Genomic DNA, 16,732 nt, shown 5'->3' with positions numbered 1-16,732 from the left:
CCTCTGACTCCCCCCACGGCCTCTCTGGCCTTGCATCAGCCACCTGGTCTGATGGACTTTTTCTTGTTTCCACCTTCTACCACCCAAGCCAGCCACCATTTGTCATTTACCAAATGGCCTCATAGCTGTCTCCCATCTCTCCCCTTCCCAGACCAGCAGGCACATACCGCAAACTCATCCTAAGACACAAGTTTTTACCATGTTATTTCTTTGTAGATGTCTTTATGACCACTGAACCAAGCCCAGACTCCTCTGAGGCATTCGAAGTATTTATGGTCCTTCAAAATGTGTCTCCACTAACTCCAATAATATATATCATTCATCATTCCTTGGCTCCAGGGAAAGAAGCCCTCTGTCTTTCATATTCAAAGCAACCTTTGCTCAAGCTATCTCCCGTGCCTATACAAGGCAACCACGGAAAGTTGTGTAGGTGGTGCACTGCACAACTTCAAAAGGTGACATTTATAGGTGGGCAGCACAATTATAGGTGGGCAGCCCTGTGCCTAGACTTCTCTGTAAAATAATTTCTAATTCAAAAAGCTGTATGAATTACATGAGAGAGAAACATTTACTTTATCTGTATTCAGTTTTCTTTGTTTATAAAAAATTTAAGAGAGTAACATTGATACATTTAAAACATACGGGGTGGTATCTGGTATGGATGTATTCCCTTCCCTCTCACTGTTTTTACTAACTTTATGAGGTCACTTGAGAAACTGAAAAAGTTCAGAAAAGTCCTGTAGGAGTCTTCGCTCCTAAATCAGTTACTTTAAATCTCTGGCTGTCTTTTTGGGAGGAATGGGAGGAATGCATTGACCGAGTGAAATGTATCCAAAAACCCTTTGCTCAAAATCATCTTCCAGGGGTTGTCAGCTCTAGCCTGCATTGGAATCACCTGAGGAATCTTTAACATGACTGATGCCTAGGTCTAAACCCAGATTCTAATGTAGCTGTCTAGAACAGGGCCTGGGAAGTGGATTTTTTTAAAGCTTTCAAGGAGATTCTACTGTGCAGCCAAGCATAAGAACCACTATCTCTATACATGCCATACCTAGAAATCATTTGATTTCTTAACATTTCCTTTTTTTTTTTTTTTAAGATTTCATTTATTTATTTGACAGAGAGAGAGAGAACGCTAGCACAAGCAGTGGGGAGCGAGAGAGGGAGAAGCAGGCCCCTGGCCTAGCAGGGAGCCCAACACGGAATTTGATCCCAGGACCCTGGGATCATGACCTGAGCCGAAGGCAGATGCTTAACGACTGAGCCACCCAGGCACCCCCAACATTTCTTATTAAAGATGTCCATCTCTTGTTCCACCCACTTCCATGTTAGGATACTAGCAATTCACACCTGGACATCATTTCACTTTAGTGAGATTACATGTTTCCCTCTTTGAGATACAAAATTTTGAAGGGGCAAGATAGGAGCAAATAATGAAGAGAAACAAAAAACAAAAAAACAAAAACAAAACAAGTTCTCTCCCTAGTTCAGAATAGCTATGAAAACTCCTACTCAAAGGGACCCCACGATTTCAAAACTCTCACATTCCTACTGGTGATGAATTTAAATACACACAGGTTGGATCTTCTTCTTAATTAAAAGAAAAAAACAATGAGCCCCCACCCTCAAATCCATTCATCTTAAACATCTAACACAAGAAAACCAGAACTTATTGTCTTATACCTTATAGCCACCAAAATTTCTCACACCTCTAGAAGGGTGTGAGGCCACTGCACTGAAATAGAAAAAATATTCAACTTAAGACTCAAAAAGCATGGTTTGACTCCCAAGCTGATCAGCTACTAACCTAAGACTCAACTTCCTCATCTATGATAGGGAATTATGGTAAGGATTAAATACCATATTGTAAATAAAAACTCCTGGTACATATCAGCCATTCAGGGAATGCTACAGAACTGAAAACTCTCTAGGCAAGGGAAGAGAATTAACTTGTGTCCTGCCTCTGGTGGACTGCTCCTACATACATCTAACCTCTTGAGACCACGGAAACTGATGACAATTGTTGCTCACTGATAGTTCATGCTGACATTATTTTATTTTTTTTAATTGAAGTATGGTTGACACACAATGTTATATTAGTTTCAAGTGTATGACACAGTGATTCCACACCTCTATGTGCTATGCTCTGCTCACCACAAGTGTAGCTACCATCTGTCACCATACAATGCTATTACAATACCATTGACTATATTCACTATGCCGTACCTTTCATCCCCATGACTTACTCTTTCCATAACTAGACTATACCATGCTGACATTAAACCCATTTTTTTAAGTAACAAATCCCAGTCAGACTTCTCTAATCAAAATAATGCATTTCTTCAGACTTTTCTCACTAGACTCACTTTCAAATCTTTTATGATATTTATTACATCTCTCTAAACTCTGTTTTCATGGTTTCTTTCAAATTGGGAAGTCTATGATAATCCTTATTTTCCATGCTACTATTGCTAATTAAAAATTATATAGATGGGGTGCCCAGGTGGCTCAGTCAGTTGAGCATCTGACTCTTAATTTCGGCTCAGGTCATGATCTCAGGATTGTGAGATAGAGCCCTGCATCCAGCTCCATGTTGGGTATGAAGTCTGCTTAAAATTCTCTCTCTCTCTCTCTCTCTCTCTGCCCCTTCCCACTCTTCCACTCTTAAAAAAGAAGATTACACAGCTGGGCAATCTGATAGACTTATTGGGATACATTGACAGTTAATGTGCCCATCCTGAGCTCTAAATACATCAGTGCATGTAGCTAAGATACATGCATACCCAAAGATTTTCCATAGTAATATGTGTCAGAAGCTACCGAGGTTAATTTTCCCATGTCTTAACCATGAGTATTCACATGCATAAAACATGTGCTGGATCTGAGACTTTTAGATCACCTCCCAAAATCAGGATGAAAATATATTAACCATTCAACAATCAAAAAGTATTTATTTAGCACACTTTTTGGTGAAAAAACTTTTTCACCAATAAGCACCATACTGAAGCCACACTCCCAAAACACTTGACAATGAGCATCCAGTTTCCCTGAGAAAATACCCTCTAAGGAATTCACATCAACCAAAAAAGAGATTCCAGCCACAAATCTGGGCTTTGGGAAAATAAAAACAAATTAACATCTTCATATCTATCAACAGAAAACTAAGCTTTATTTTCCAGTTTCCTGGGATTTGGAACATGCTTTGGGGTTGCCAATTTAATGGGCATTTCATGTGAGTTCTGTTCCCATATAAGTACAAAAAAAAATGATGGAAAAATTAGTACCAGGTTACATTTACTTGCATGGTATGTTCCAAAATTAAAATATATCAAAGATACTGAGAAAAGTTGACAGTGGTCTAAAGCAGTAACTACCACCCTGTCCTGGCCTTGATTTGGAGAAAGACATAAATTTTACCCCACGATCCAACATATATATGTAATATATGTATATACCTAACCAAGTTGCACAAACAGTATTTATCCTTACTTCAAGTAATTTTATTTCATTGTTTTAGCTCTTTAATTCCTTAAATTAATTTCACAACATACTAATGAATTGAGAAAACAGTGCTGTTCTTGGAAAACAGCGGTCTAAAGGGCAAAAAGAAAAAAATATCTACTCTTCCTCCCAAAGAAAGATATTTGGCCTTCAATCTTAAATTGGTACTCACTTAACTTTAACTTAAGATGTGTTAGAAATCAGAAACTGCCCAAAGATGGTAAAATTGAGTGTTTTAGGCTGTAGCCCTTGGTCATATTAAGACCAGAATCCTCCAAGCTCCAAACTGTTGATGTCAGAATTTTAGTTTCATTCAGAGTTCCCTTTATCGAGATTTTCTGAGAATCCTAGGGCATATTTTAGATGTGCCCAAGAATCAACTCTGGCTGTTGCTCACTGTCCTGGCCAGCAATCCCTGGACTCCACAGCTGCCACTTTAGTAGACCTCTGCCACCTCAAGCAGAGCTCAGCTAGTTATGCTCCAGCAGTGGAAGAAGAAACACTCTTTCCTCTACATCTGCTGTACAAGGGGAGGGAAGAACTCCAGGCAGAGAGTCAACTAAGATGGGTGCTCCAAGTCACACTCACAACCTCCTCCCCTCACTGAGTCCCCATGCTGCCTGGCTGGCTGCTCAGGATGGGCTCCGGAGCCAGAAACACACTTTACCACAAACTACCACTCCCCTCCTCACCCATTCTCCCTCCTGCACTGGGACAAACTCCTTGCCCCATGATGAGGGTGAATTCTCTCCCAAGAGCTCCATCATCCCAGGACTCCCATCACTTTCAGTCCATCAGGCCCATCTGATATGCCAGCCTCAGCTATAGAGAGGATTCAAGCCGTTTTTCCAGCAAGCCCTCCAGACCCCATGTAAGTCACTGGGTATCTGGATCCACTCCAGATGTCAGGCACATCTCAGTCTGGATACAGCCCAGTCGGAACATCTTGTAAACAAAGTCTCTGTTTAATGTTCTAACTTTGAGAACCAGGCCCAAATTGAAGAAACAGACAAACTTTTTCTGGAGGTGGCTGAGAATACAATTTATCTAAAGTGGGTTATTTGGGGAGCTGATTCCAGCTAAGTCACATTAAAACTTCTATTTGTCATGTAGCCGTATAATTTAGCCTATGCTAGTTAGTCTAAGCCTTGCCTCTTCCCTGTCATGTTTCCAGGAACACAAATAATATTCTAAGAAGACTGTTAATCAGGAAGCAGAGGTGCCAAATTTGCCTATTTAGTACCCAAATGAATTTATCCAGACGAGAAGTCTCAGTTAAAGTCAAAATCTTGTAAGGTTTTCAGTCTGGTTTTCATACACAGCACAGCTTCTGAATCCAAAAGAGGAGGAGGAGAGGGGGAGTTTCTAAAAATGGTTCAGCTGGCTTCTCATAGTTCTTACTCAAGAATATCTGGAAACTAAGAAGTAAAATATGTGGATGACATTTTCAGCTTAAAAAAAAATTGGAGGCACGCCTGGGTGGCTCAGTCGTTAAGCATCTGCCTTCGGCTCAGGTCGTGATCCCAGAGTCCTGGGATCGAGCCCCGCATCAGGCTCCCTGCTCAGCCGGGAAGCCTGCTTCTCCCTCTCCCACTCCCCCTGCTTGTGTTCCCTCTCTCGCTGTCTCTCTCTCTCTGTCAAATAAATAAATAAAATATTTTTATTAAATGGGAAAACTACATAGTATAATACATTGCATCATTTCCATATTTTAATCTTAAGGTTAAATGTTTTTATTCACTCTCTAGAACAATCACTTCCCCACCCCCAGCATGGGAACTTTAATAATAGTGCTTTGTAGTTCATCCTGGGGGTTACAATAAACTTCCCCTAAGAACCTGGAAATAAGGTTGGTAAGTGTAGTCTCTGATGAATAAACTTTAAGATCAACACAATGGCCAGAAGATAAGCAAAATTACCTTTAAAGAAAAAGAGTGGCTTCGAGTCTCAAAGACCTAAGCATATGCATATTGAAGAAAATCATTACCAAAGAAGGAGTCAGACAGAAAAGTGGGGAGGAGGAGGAGGACCAGGCACAGCCACCTACAGAAAGAAGTCACCTAGACCCCCCAGTCCCCACCCCATGCAGATTCTCCTACGCAGGATCTCCAAGATTGCTGAGCTGCTCAGATTCTCCCTGATGAGAAAGTAACACCCCAAAAAGTACTTGGGCCTTGATTCATGCAATGCCTCTGTCCTAATTCAATCCCCAACAAGCAGCCTTCCTTATGTGACTTCCAGTGTAAGCCCATCTATGAGGAGAGAAGGCACTGACCATACAGACTTGGACTTAACCACAAATGTGAACTGAGCCCCTCTCAAATGCCTGGCTCTTGTCTTCGGCAACAGGGATAGAGTGGAGAATTAGACATTTGAGGTCACTGGGCTAACACTGTCTAGTAAACAAATAAATAAGATAATCATAGCTAGTTATAAGAAGGATTAATTAACTAATTAATTAACTGAATAATGAACTAGATAATTGCTGGGAAAGGGGATGGGTATTTCAAGAACAGGGGTCAGGAATAGCTTCTTTGAGAAAGTGACATTTAATGTAATTGTTAAAATGTCCCTATTATGTGAAGGAATCTAGAGATTCAATGCAATCCCTATCAAAATACCAGTAGTATTTTTTACAGAATTAGAACAAATAATCCTAAAATTTGTATGGAACCACAAAAGATCCCAAAGAGCCAAAGCAATCTTGAGAAAGAAGAACATGGTTGGTGGTATCATAATGCAGACTTCAGGATATACCACAAAGCTATAGTAATCAAACGGTATGGTTCTGGCACAAAAACAGACACATAGCTCAATGGAACATACTAGAGAGCCCAGAAATAAACCCATGCTTATATGGTCAATTAATCCACAACTAAGGAGACAAGATTATGCAGTGGGAAAAAGACAGTCTTTTCAATAAATGGTGTTAGGAAAACTGGACAGCTACATGCAAAAGGATAAAACTGGACCACTTTCTTATACCTTACAAAAAATAAACTCAAAATGGATTAATGACCTAAATGTGAGATCTGAAACCATAAAACTCCTAAAGAAAACATAGGCAGTAATCTCTGCACATCAGCCTTAGCAACATATTTATGGATATGTCTCCTCAGACAAGGGAAAGAAAAACAAAATTAAGGTATTTGAACTACACCAAAATAAAAAGCTCTTGCACAGCAGAGCCTAAATTCCTTTGGAACTTCCAATGTGCCTGGAGCTTTATGAACAAGAAGAAAACAACAGGAGATATGGCCAGAGAACCAAACAGGTGCAGAGCCACAGGAAGAGATTTGGGGTTTATTATGGCCAATAGGAAGCAAGGGAGTAACATGACCTGATTTAAATTTTAAAAGATTCCTTTGGCTCCTGTGTGGAGAATAAAGTGCAGGGTGGTAGAGGAGGCTTTAAAAGTAACCCTGGCAAGCAGTCACATGGCCTGTCTAGGGTGACAGCAGTAGCACTGGCTTTAGGTCATATTTTGGAGGTGGAGCCACAGGACTTCAACAAAACAAAAAGGCAACTTACTGAACCGGAGAAGATATTTGCAAATTATCTATCTGATAAGGGGTTTGTATCCAAAATATATAAAGAATATATACAACTCAACTCCAATAATAATAATAATAATAATAATAATACAATTAAAAATGGGCAAAGGATCTGAATAGACATTTTTCTAAAGAAGACATACAGATAGCCAACAGACACATGAAAAGATGCTCAACATCACTAATCATCAGGGAAATGCAAATCAAAACCACAATGAGATACCACCTTACATCTGTCAGAATGGCTAAAATCAAAAACATAAGAAATAACAAATGTTGATAAGGATAAAAGGAATCTGTCATGCACTGATGGTGGGAACATACTGTAGAAAACAGCATGAAGGTTCCTTAAAAAATTAAAAATAGAAATGCCATTTCTATTCTTTGGGTCTTTACCCAAAGAAAACAAAAACACTAGTTCAAAAGGTATATACATCCCTATGTTTACTGCAGCATTATACACAATAGCCAAGATAGAGAAGAAATCCAAGTATCCATCCATAGATGAATGGATAAAGAAGATGTGGTATATATACACAATGGAATATTACTCAGCCATAAAAAAGAATGAAATCTTGCATTTGTGACAACATGGATGGACCCAGAAGGCATTATGCTGAGCAAAATAAGTCAGACAAAGAAAGACAAATACCATATGATTTCACTTATATGTTGAATCTAAAAAACAAACAAGCAAACAAACGAAAACAGAGGCTGAGCCTGTCCTGAGCATTTTCCAAAAGCACTTTTCAACTGATTTTTTTTTTTTTAGGATCTAACCTTATGTTTATTTTTATTTTTTTTATTAAAATATAATGTATTATTTGTTTCAGAGGTACAGTCTTACACAATTAACCGCACTCACCATAGCATATACCTTCCCCAATGTCCATCACCCAGCCACCCCATCCCTCCCACCCCCCTCCACTCCAGCAACCCTCAGTTTGTTTCCTGAGATTAAGAGTCTCTTATGGTTTGTCTCCCTCTCTGGTTTCATCGTGTTTCATTTTTCCCTCCCTTCCCCTATGATCCTCTGTCTTGTTTCTCAAATTCCTCATATCAGTGAGATCATATGACACTTGTCTTTCTCTGATTGACTTATTTCACTTAGCATAATACCCTCTAGTTCCATCCACGTCATTGCAAATGGCAAGATTTATTTTTTGATGGCTGCATAATATTCCACTCTGTGTGTGTGTGTGTGTGTGTGTGTGTGTGTGTGTGTGTGTGTGTGTGTGTGTTTACACCGCATCTTCTTTAACATTTCATCTGTCGGTGGACATCTTGGCTCTTTCCACAGTTTGGCTATTGTGGACATTGTTGCTATAAACATTGGGGTACAGGTGCCCCTTCGGATCACTACATTTGTATCTTTGGGGTCAACTGATTTTTTAAGTTCTATGTCCACACGATGATAGAGAAAACCACAATGACAAGACATAGAGCAAGCAATGTGAAAGGGAGTGTGAGGCACAAAGACAAGTTAGGTGCGGGTAGCTCCTTTTTTTGTATGTTTGCCCTTCACCAAACACAGCACAACCCCTGCCCAACTCTCTCCTAGGCTTGCACCTCCAGATGTTAGAACTTGGCTGCGCCTCTGCCTGACTGCTTGATGATGATTCAGACTCTGCCAGGCAAAGATAGAGGAAGAAAGTTGCTAGGCAGAGGGAAGAGGAAAAGCGCTGAGGCCAAGAACTAGCCTAACATTCCTTTGGAACTTCCAATGTGCCTGGAGCTTTATGAACAAGCAGGAAACAACAGGAGATATGGCCAGAGAACCAAACAGGTGCAGAGCCACAGGAAGAGATTTGGGGTTTGTTATGGCCAATAGGAAGCAAGGGAGTAACATGACCTGATTTAAATTTTAAAAGATTCTTTTGGCTCCTGTGTGGAGAATAAAGTGCAGGGTGGTAGAGGAGGCTCTAAAAGTAACCCAGGCAAGCAGTCACGTGGCCTGTCTAGGGTGACAGCAGTAGCGCTGGGGAGAAGTGAATGGCTTTAGGTCATATTTTGGAGGTGGAGCCACAGGACTTCTGGATAGACATGCGTGGGCTGGGGAGTCATATTTGGGCTTGGCAAGGTGCCGTGCCTTCCACTGAAATTAGAAAGATATGGGGGCAGGAGGAATTAAGAGCTTTTCAATAGGCATATTTGGTTTGAGATGCTCACTTAAAGACACAATTAGAGATGTCAGTTAGGCAGCTGGGGTTCCTGGGAGAACACTGGGATAGATATATAAATTTAGGAATTATCCGTACCTGTATTAGTCCTTAAAGCCATGGCATTCCCATCCCTGTGATGGTTACTTTTCATGAAAATTAATAAACTGAGTTATGCACCAAGGCGGTAGGAGCCAAGGTGGGATACCCCATAGCAGATGGCTGGCCTTGCCCAGGCTGGGCCTTCCCCTCTGCTTTGCCACATCCCTTAATTGAGAGCAGCTTCTACACAGTTGTTTTGTTGTGTTTTCACATATAAAACATTATGCCCAAGTTCCCCTTCTATTTTGTGGATCAATGTGGAGATCTAAGAAACTGACATCTATTTAAAAATCTTTTAAATGCATCGAGGTGCTTGATTGAATAAAGAAATATTACACAAAAAAAGGGGGACATTAAACCAAGCAGATTAGGAGACCAAAACTAAATCCTTGTATAGATTAGGCCTCAGTTCACTGACCAGAGTTCATTGACTTTGGGCTCAATGCGGAAGAGCTCAATTATTACAGAATATTTGAGAACATAATGGAAAACGCCGGTTAAGTCACTTGATGAAATAAATTGCAAAAAAAAAAAAAAGTAATGATAGAATCCCTAAAATGAAATTAACATAAAACAATTTCAATTCATCCCCTTAGCAGCCATTAATGAACTATTATGTGATTACTATGGTGAATTCCTGCCCTTCTGGGGCTCCTCTTTCAGCAGGGGAGACAGACCACACTGTGGAACAGGGCAGGATGGAGGCAGGGGCAAAATGCTTTTGGACTAAGGAGAGAGGATGACAGACAGTTCCAAGGAGAAAAAGACAAGCAAATCACCCTAGAGGTGATTTCTCAAACACTAAACATAACCCTGGTTAATGATATCAAAACTTTACATGCCAGTTTGAAATTTAAATTTAAATTTGCATGTATTACTGATGTGATTAAATTAACAGACACATTCATGTTTTAAGGAGCCCTTAGCAGCATTTTTAGTGGAGTCTTCTCAAGATATTTCCATTTCCTGCCCCCCAAATTCTCCTTTAATCTTTTACCATCTTTTCTGGTAAGATTTGGGGGAGCAATAGTCAACTTTCCTTACAACCCCAAACCCTGTATTTACTTACTTACTTATTGACATGTAAGTGCACTTAGAGGGAACAGAGGAAAGGAGTGGTGAGGTGGAGCACCCTTACTTCCATTCCACTCCAGCCTCGGGGAGTGGGAGAGCTGCTCCTTCGATTAAAGGAACCCTATATCAAGGACTGAGACACACCATTTCCTGTTGCCACAGTGAAGAAACAGCTCAGCTTGCACTGAAGCTGGTTCCTAGCCATCTCTCTGTTACCATTTTGCAACTTCTTCCCAAGATCCTGTGGAAAGACCACACAGGCCTGCTTAAGCTGGGAGAAGCCCAACCACCTTGCCATTCTGGCTTTTTTTGTTTTCTCTCTCTCTCCCCCAGTTCCCTCTTCCCCTCTCTTGGACACTCTCTCCAATGCGGCAGCTGGGCTCAGGACCTGTTGAACCAGCCTGAGAAGGCTGAGCCAGCCATGCTCTAGGCTTTGGGGAACATGCTCTCTTGCCTTAACTGCCCATCCTCTCTTCTCACACTGATGGCTGCAGACTACAAACCATTTAAGTGTTAAGATCCAAGAATCTGTTTGGTCTTTGGTTTCAGATCATTTAGGATGAATGAGCTTAGGTAAAAGAATTCTCCTTAGGATCTCATCTAACTCACTAGAAATTTCCCTTAGGGTTTGGGGCCAATGCCCAGACTGGCTATAAATCTGCCTTGCTTTGCTGGTCATTAACCTGAGTGTGTGTTTGCCTCAGGGACCTGGAAGAGAGGAATGACTACAACAGAACAAGATTCACTGCACTTTGGGGTCCCTAGGCCAAAATCTTTAGTAATAGCACTCTTTACTAGCACCTCCATTTCACTATTAACAAAAGTCAGGCTTTTCAAGGGCTCTAGAAGCCACAGATATTTTTTTACATCTGAACTCTGAATGAGTTGTTAGAAAAGCACCTTTGTTCTGCATGATGCATTATACCTGGATGAAAGGACTCATTCTAAAAGGAGAACACCGCCCTTCCCCCATCATGCCAGAATCCACTCTTTGCCACAAAGGCGGCATCAACTGCAACAGAAGATAATAATCATACACCATACTCACAATCACAGCTCAGTATGATATGAGAGTCTTTTCATTAAGCCTTTTTATAATACTTTATTCTCAAAACTGATTTCTATGACACTGCACCAAAATGCCCTTCTCTTTCCCCACTTCTCCACATTATCCCCTAAGGTCAATTTGATTCTAGATGATCAACCCATGAAGTAAAATCAGGAAAGAATGAATTCTGCCCCTGTGTATCAAATCTGCTATTCTGTTTTCCTTCCTGGAGGTTTCCTCATTGCAAGTTACAGAATGCAGGCTCCAGGTGCTACAACCTTTTTCAGACTTCTGTCTAGCATGAACCTACGTCCAGAGACCTTCCTTACCTTTAGTTGAACTAGATGCACATCCACATGCTTGCTGTCTGAGTCCTGCTGGACTGAATAGGTTAGGTCCCGGACCCTCTCGGAGGTCATCCGGAGCCAGGTCTCGATTTCAGGTAAGTGGAGGACAATCTTCCAGTCGGCCCCGGTGTGCAGTGGAGGGGGCTTTTCATACTGCTGGTCAGAATCCATGTCCTTCATTGCCTCTCCTCCCTCACCCTCCTCCACAGTGGGTGTCAAGTTGATGGCCATGGGTGAGGCATCAGTAGCCATGGGATCCAGGTCCTGTGACCTCAGTGGGGAAAGTGTCACGCTCATGGTTAACATGGAGAAGTCTAAACCTCACTTCTTTCCAAAACAGCTGAAAGGCAAGAGGAAAGAAGAAAGCAGGAAAGAGTCAGACAAGATTGCCAAATAAAGAAATGATACTTCGCAGAAGAAACAGGATTTCTAAATTAAGCCAGATTTCTAAATTAAGAAACCATAGCTCATAGCAAAAACAGAAGGAGGTGTTGTGAGTTTCTACATAGTAGCCCCAAGACCCAGCATATAATAGGAATACAAAACCATGTGGTATTGCCTACCTCACCATCCATTCTCTCCTCATTCCTTACTAATAAAATCCCGATTTTCCGCTGTGCATATTTCTGCCAAGAATTTAAAACTATATTTCCTATCTCCATGGCTTCCAGGTATGGCCATGTGACTAATTTCTGACCAAGGGGATGTAAGTGGAACTTTGGTACAGAATGCTTGTAGAGCTGCATAAAGGGAGCTGACTTAATTAAGGAGGTGCCTTCTTTCTGCCCTTCTGTGCCCCCCCTTCTTCTAGCCTGTAATGTGGGCTTGATGGCTAGAGTTCTAGTTGCTATCTTGGACCAGGAGATGCTCTGGGGTATGCCAGTAGAGGAAGGTAGAGCAAGGTGGTGGGAACATGGATCCCACAGAATAACAAGGAGCTATTGTATCAGTCCTAGCCTCTGCCCTGAACTTCTTTTATTGAGAGAAAAACAATATCTGGTTATAGCCACTATTACTTAGGGCTTTTCTACTACAAGCACCTAAGCATCGTTTTGGCCATTATAACTAATATATTGAATACATGGGATAAGCAGAGAGGGAACTTGTTCTAATTAACAAAAACATTGAGCTGAATTCAGGGGAGGTTGCTCCTTTCTACGATATGTTATGTAAATATATATCATGTAGTAATTCCAAACATAAAGTTTGCCAAAAAGTATAAATCATGTGGGTTAGTATATACAGTATATCTAATTAACTCTTAACTTAAATTACATTATTTGGTTATGTTGAAATTTTGAGGGGCTTCTGGGATTTCAAGAGTAATAAATTGCTGTGAAACATGTAACATTAAAATGTTAACTAAGAGGCACCTGGGTGGCTCAGTTGGTTAAGCAGCTGCCTTTGGCTCAGGGCTTAGGTCATGATCCCACAGTCCTAGGATCCACGAGGCAGCCCCAGGCGGGCTCCCTGCTCAGTGGGGAGTCTGCTTCTCCCTCTCCTTCTGTCCCCCTTCCCCCACTTGTGCTCTCTCTCTCAAATACATAAATGAAATCTAGTAAATAAAATGTTAATTAAATATATTTAAAACAACATAAGTGTAAGTAATAATAAAGTTGATAAGCTTAAGAGTAAGCTCATTTACTAATGTAATGATCTAAGCTATATAATTTATCTTTCTTCTAGAACAGTTTAATATAAAATAACAACTTTTAGGATCTTGTACTTTAAACATTTTATAGAAACATTATTTTTAGTTTCAGGAGCAGGTTCTTCTACTCGAGGTAATGGGTTTCTTTTTCTTTTATTAGATTTTTCTGGTTCTACACATTCTAGCTCCCTTCCCCAAAGATGAAAGGTGACTGAACAAAATATGAAATTAAATGTGATTATCAGAAAGTAGCCTGTATTTCTTGAGATTCTTAATATTCACTTAGTAACAATAGCAAAATTATTTTACCTACAAAAATAGAGATTGGGGGAAGCTCCTAATTTTACCAGGAACATGTAACTTTCCATACAGAAATGGGTACAGAGAATAAAAAGACTTACTGAATTGACAAAAACCTTAAGAATAAGTTATTCCTATGATATATTATTTCAGAAGCCTTCCAATGCTGCAGTGTACTGCCCCCTCCTGATTTCTTGTACATTTAATTTTTAAATTAAATGATAAGCAGCTTTATGGACGAATTTTTGAAAGCAAAGTTATTTGCAAAACTAAAATGTCATAAAGTAGGTTTATCACTTTGGTACCTGCCTTAGAGAATGGTTTTAGGCTTCAACTCAACAGCTTTCTCCACCTGATTGCAAGAGGGACAAATCCATACCCCACATTTTTTTTTAAAGATTTTATTTATTTATTTGAGAGAGAGAGAATGAGAGATAGAGAGCACGAGAGGGAAGAGGGTCAGAGGGAGAAGCAGACTCCCCGCTGAGCAGGGACCCCGATGCGGGACTCGATCCCGGGACTCCAGGATCATGACCTGAGCCGAAGGCAGTCGCTTAACCAACTGAGCCACCCAGGCGCCCATACCCCACATTTTTAACGACACTTCCATACAGTTTTTTTAAATAATACTAAACCTGGCCATTTAAAAAAAAAAACCCGTTAAGAGATCAGAACTCCAGGAGCGATAAAACTCCAAGAAGAGTGAGCTACCATACTATTTATTCATACCCTAGCCTCAGACAGGCTCTGGTTCTGATTTCCCAAAGCGCTTTTAAAGTTTTAATCAATCCGCTGCTCTCTGGGGGATCTGTTTAGAATCACAATCCCAGAGAAGGAATCTGATACACAAAGGTTAATAAAGGTTTCCCGCAGAAGGTCATAGAATTGGTGATAAATGAAGATGACCCTGGTGTCACAGTGGTTACCTCTTCTAAGAAACCAGACTCACCCAAAGTCAGAAAACTAAATGCCAGGGTAATGTACAGTGAACTGTTTCAGCCAAAACCACTCACCCACTCAGACACCCAACCCCAGATCCCTCCCAAGCTCCCTGCACAACTGAAAAATGATGCTTGGTCATTATGTTTTCTCTGAAACTCCTAAATCAGCATAGGGCCTTCTCTGGAATATACATCCTACTGTAAACTAAAGAACATACTAAAAAATTGGCTCAAAGCAATTTATGTCCCAACATACAACATTTCCATATATACCATCAGGCTGTGCACTAAACAGGCACAGGGCAGTTCTGTGTGGGGCAAGAGGCTCCACATTTTGGGGTCTCAGTTTCCCCATAGGTAAAATGACAAAACTGGACTAGATGATGAGTGAGATCCCATCTGACCGTAAGAATCTGTGATTACCTAGGGTTATTTATCCAGAGATTTCAAAGCCATTGGAAGCATCCTGCCTATACTGAGAACTGTGCAGACACTAAGTGCTGGCCTTCCATTTTACCAAAGCACATGAACGTTATCAATAGATTTATCCTACTTAATGGAAATAAAGTAGTACCATGCAAATGCCTTTTGTCAATTATTATTTACACGTTATGTGTTGCTAATTCCTCCCAGAGAAACAAATACATGAGATCCTCTCCCCTTATAGTTTGAAATTAAAGACTGACGATAGAGACGTGGTTATATATGTAGAGGACACACAGAACAAGATAAAAATATTAAAAATGTAGCTGGGGTTCATCACACATGAGTAAAGGGTAAGGAAAACTTACAATCAAGCTGCAAAGCAAAATTTTCCTGCATCTATAAAATTTCAACATGGACATGAGGTTTCCATATTTAACTGATCAGACTGGAAACAAGAGAATTCCCGTATCTCAGAGAAGTAAAGCAAAGCAGTGCCCTACTGAGGTTTTACTTCAATTTCTGTCTATTTTCCCTCTAGTAGACCTTTGCCACTGGGAAAGGAATATCATATGTGTCATGACAGCATAGCAAGCCTGGAAAGTGGCATAAAATTGGTTAATTATCTATTTTCATGGAAAGTAATTACTATAAACATTTAATTTTCAATTCTAGTAGCACACATTTAATGTACCATCCATGGATAACCAATCTCTATTTTTGATTTTCACAAAATCACATCTGATGTCAGAGATAAATTTATAATTTAAAGGAAAACTGCTTCATATTTTAGAGACCTATAGTAACAATCTTTGTGTATATGTTCCTGCCCCTATAAGGACTACTCAAGCTTGCTTTCCCATCACATTAATTACTCCATTTGAATGCAAATAGCAGGAAATTCAACACAAGTCTATTATATGTTCTTCTAAATACCATTAAGTTTTGTATTCTTCCTTTATAAGGCATCTTGCGAAAAGATTCCTTCCCAGTCACAGTGAAACTTTCTTTTAAAGCCAGCAGACAACTTCTGATGATGCAAATGAAAGCAGTGACCCAGATGTATACAGGTGCCCAACCACTTCCTCGGGTTCCAAAGGTGTGTGACAGGGGTGATCAACCAGCTTTTTGGAACCCAGTGACCTCCCCTTCCCCTCCCCCATCAAACGCTTAGCTGTGGCCACCTCTCCAGCATTAGAGATAATACCACCTTTATCCCAGCGGCTGTTAAAAATACATAAGTCAAATCCTTTCCTTTCCACAAATCCAAAGAAGATTCAACATTTAAAGTACAAAACATGCAAGCAGTAAAGATTTTAAAGCTTTTTTTTTTAATTTGTGGGAGGGTTTTTCCCAGAATACTCTATTTCTCATCCTATACAAACAGAAGAAACATACCATGAATTGCTTACTAACAAGGATTGGTTCTGCTATCTTCCTGACAGTCCACAGATTTTTAGTTGAAACCTGATGTGAGCAGAACGCATTTGACTAAGTCACATTTAAATCAGAGAGTGTTCTTTGACCAAGCTAGGAGACAAAACATGCAGCTACACACCCATCAAAGCTGCGACCTCTTTCTCCCTTCTCTTGTCGTTTTTCCCTCTTAAATAAAAGAATAGAAAAGCCGGA

At 40.3% G+C, this 16,732-nt stretch overlaps 1 protein-coding gene across 4 annotated transcripts in view; it reads right to left on the bottom strand.

Annotated features, from left to right (window-relative positions):
* Nucleotides 1–16,732, bottom strand: part of AKAP6 (A-kinase anchoring protein 6) — a 584,567-nt gene that overhangs the window by 383,635 nt on the left and 184,200 nt on the right. For 3 of the 4 annotated variants that reach the window (XM_073895064.1, XM_073895063.1, XM_073895065.1), the window contains one exon: nt 11,768–12,125. In XM_073895064.1, the coding sequence (XP_073751165.1) occupies nt 11,768–12,091 (324 nt within the window). In that variant the 5' untranslated portion in view covers nt 12,092–12,125. Of the gene's footprint in view, nt 1–11,767; nt 12,126–16,658; nt 16,679–16,732 lie in introns of those variants that run through there. The other variant, XM_073895066.1, reaches the window with a different exon arrangement.

The sequence above is a fragment of the Callorhinus ursinus genome, unplaced genomic scaffold, assembly GCF_003265705.2.
Source record: "Callorhinus ursinus isolate GAN/ISIS: 27379988/994484 unplaced genomic scaffold, GSC_fseal_2.0 scaffold8, whole genome shotgun sequence".
Lineage (NCBI taxonomy): Eukaryota > Metazoa > Chordata > Mammalia > Carnivora > Otariidae > Callorhinus > Callorhinus ursinus.
The sequence above is the reverse complement of the archived record's forward strand: the minus strand, read 5'-3'. Positions and strand labels throughout refer to the sequence as shown.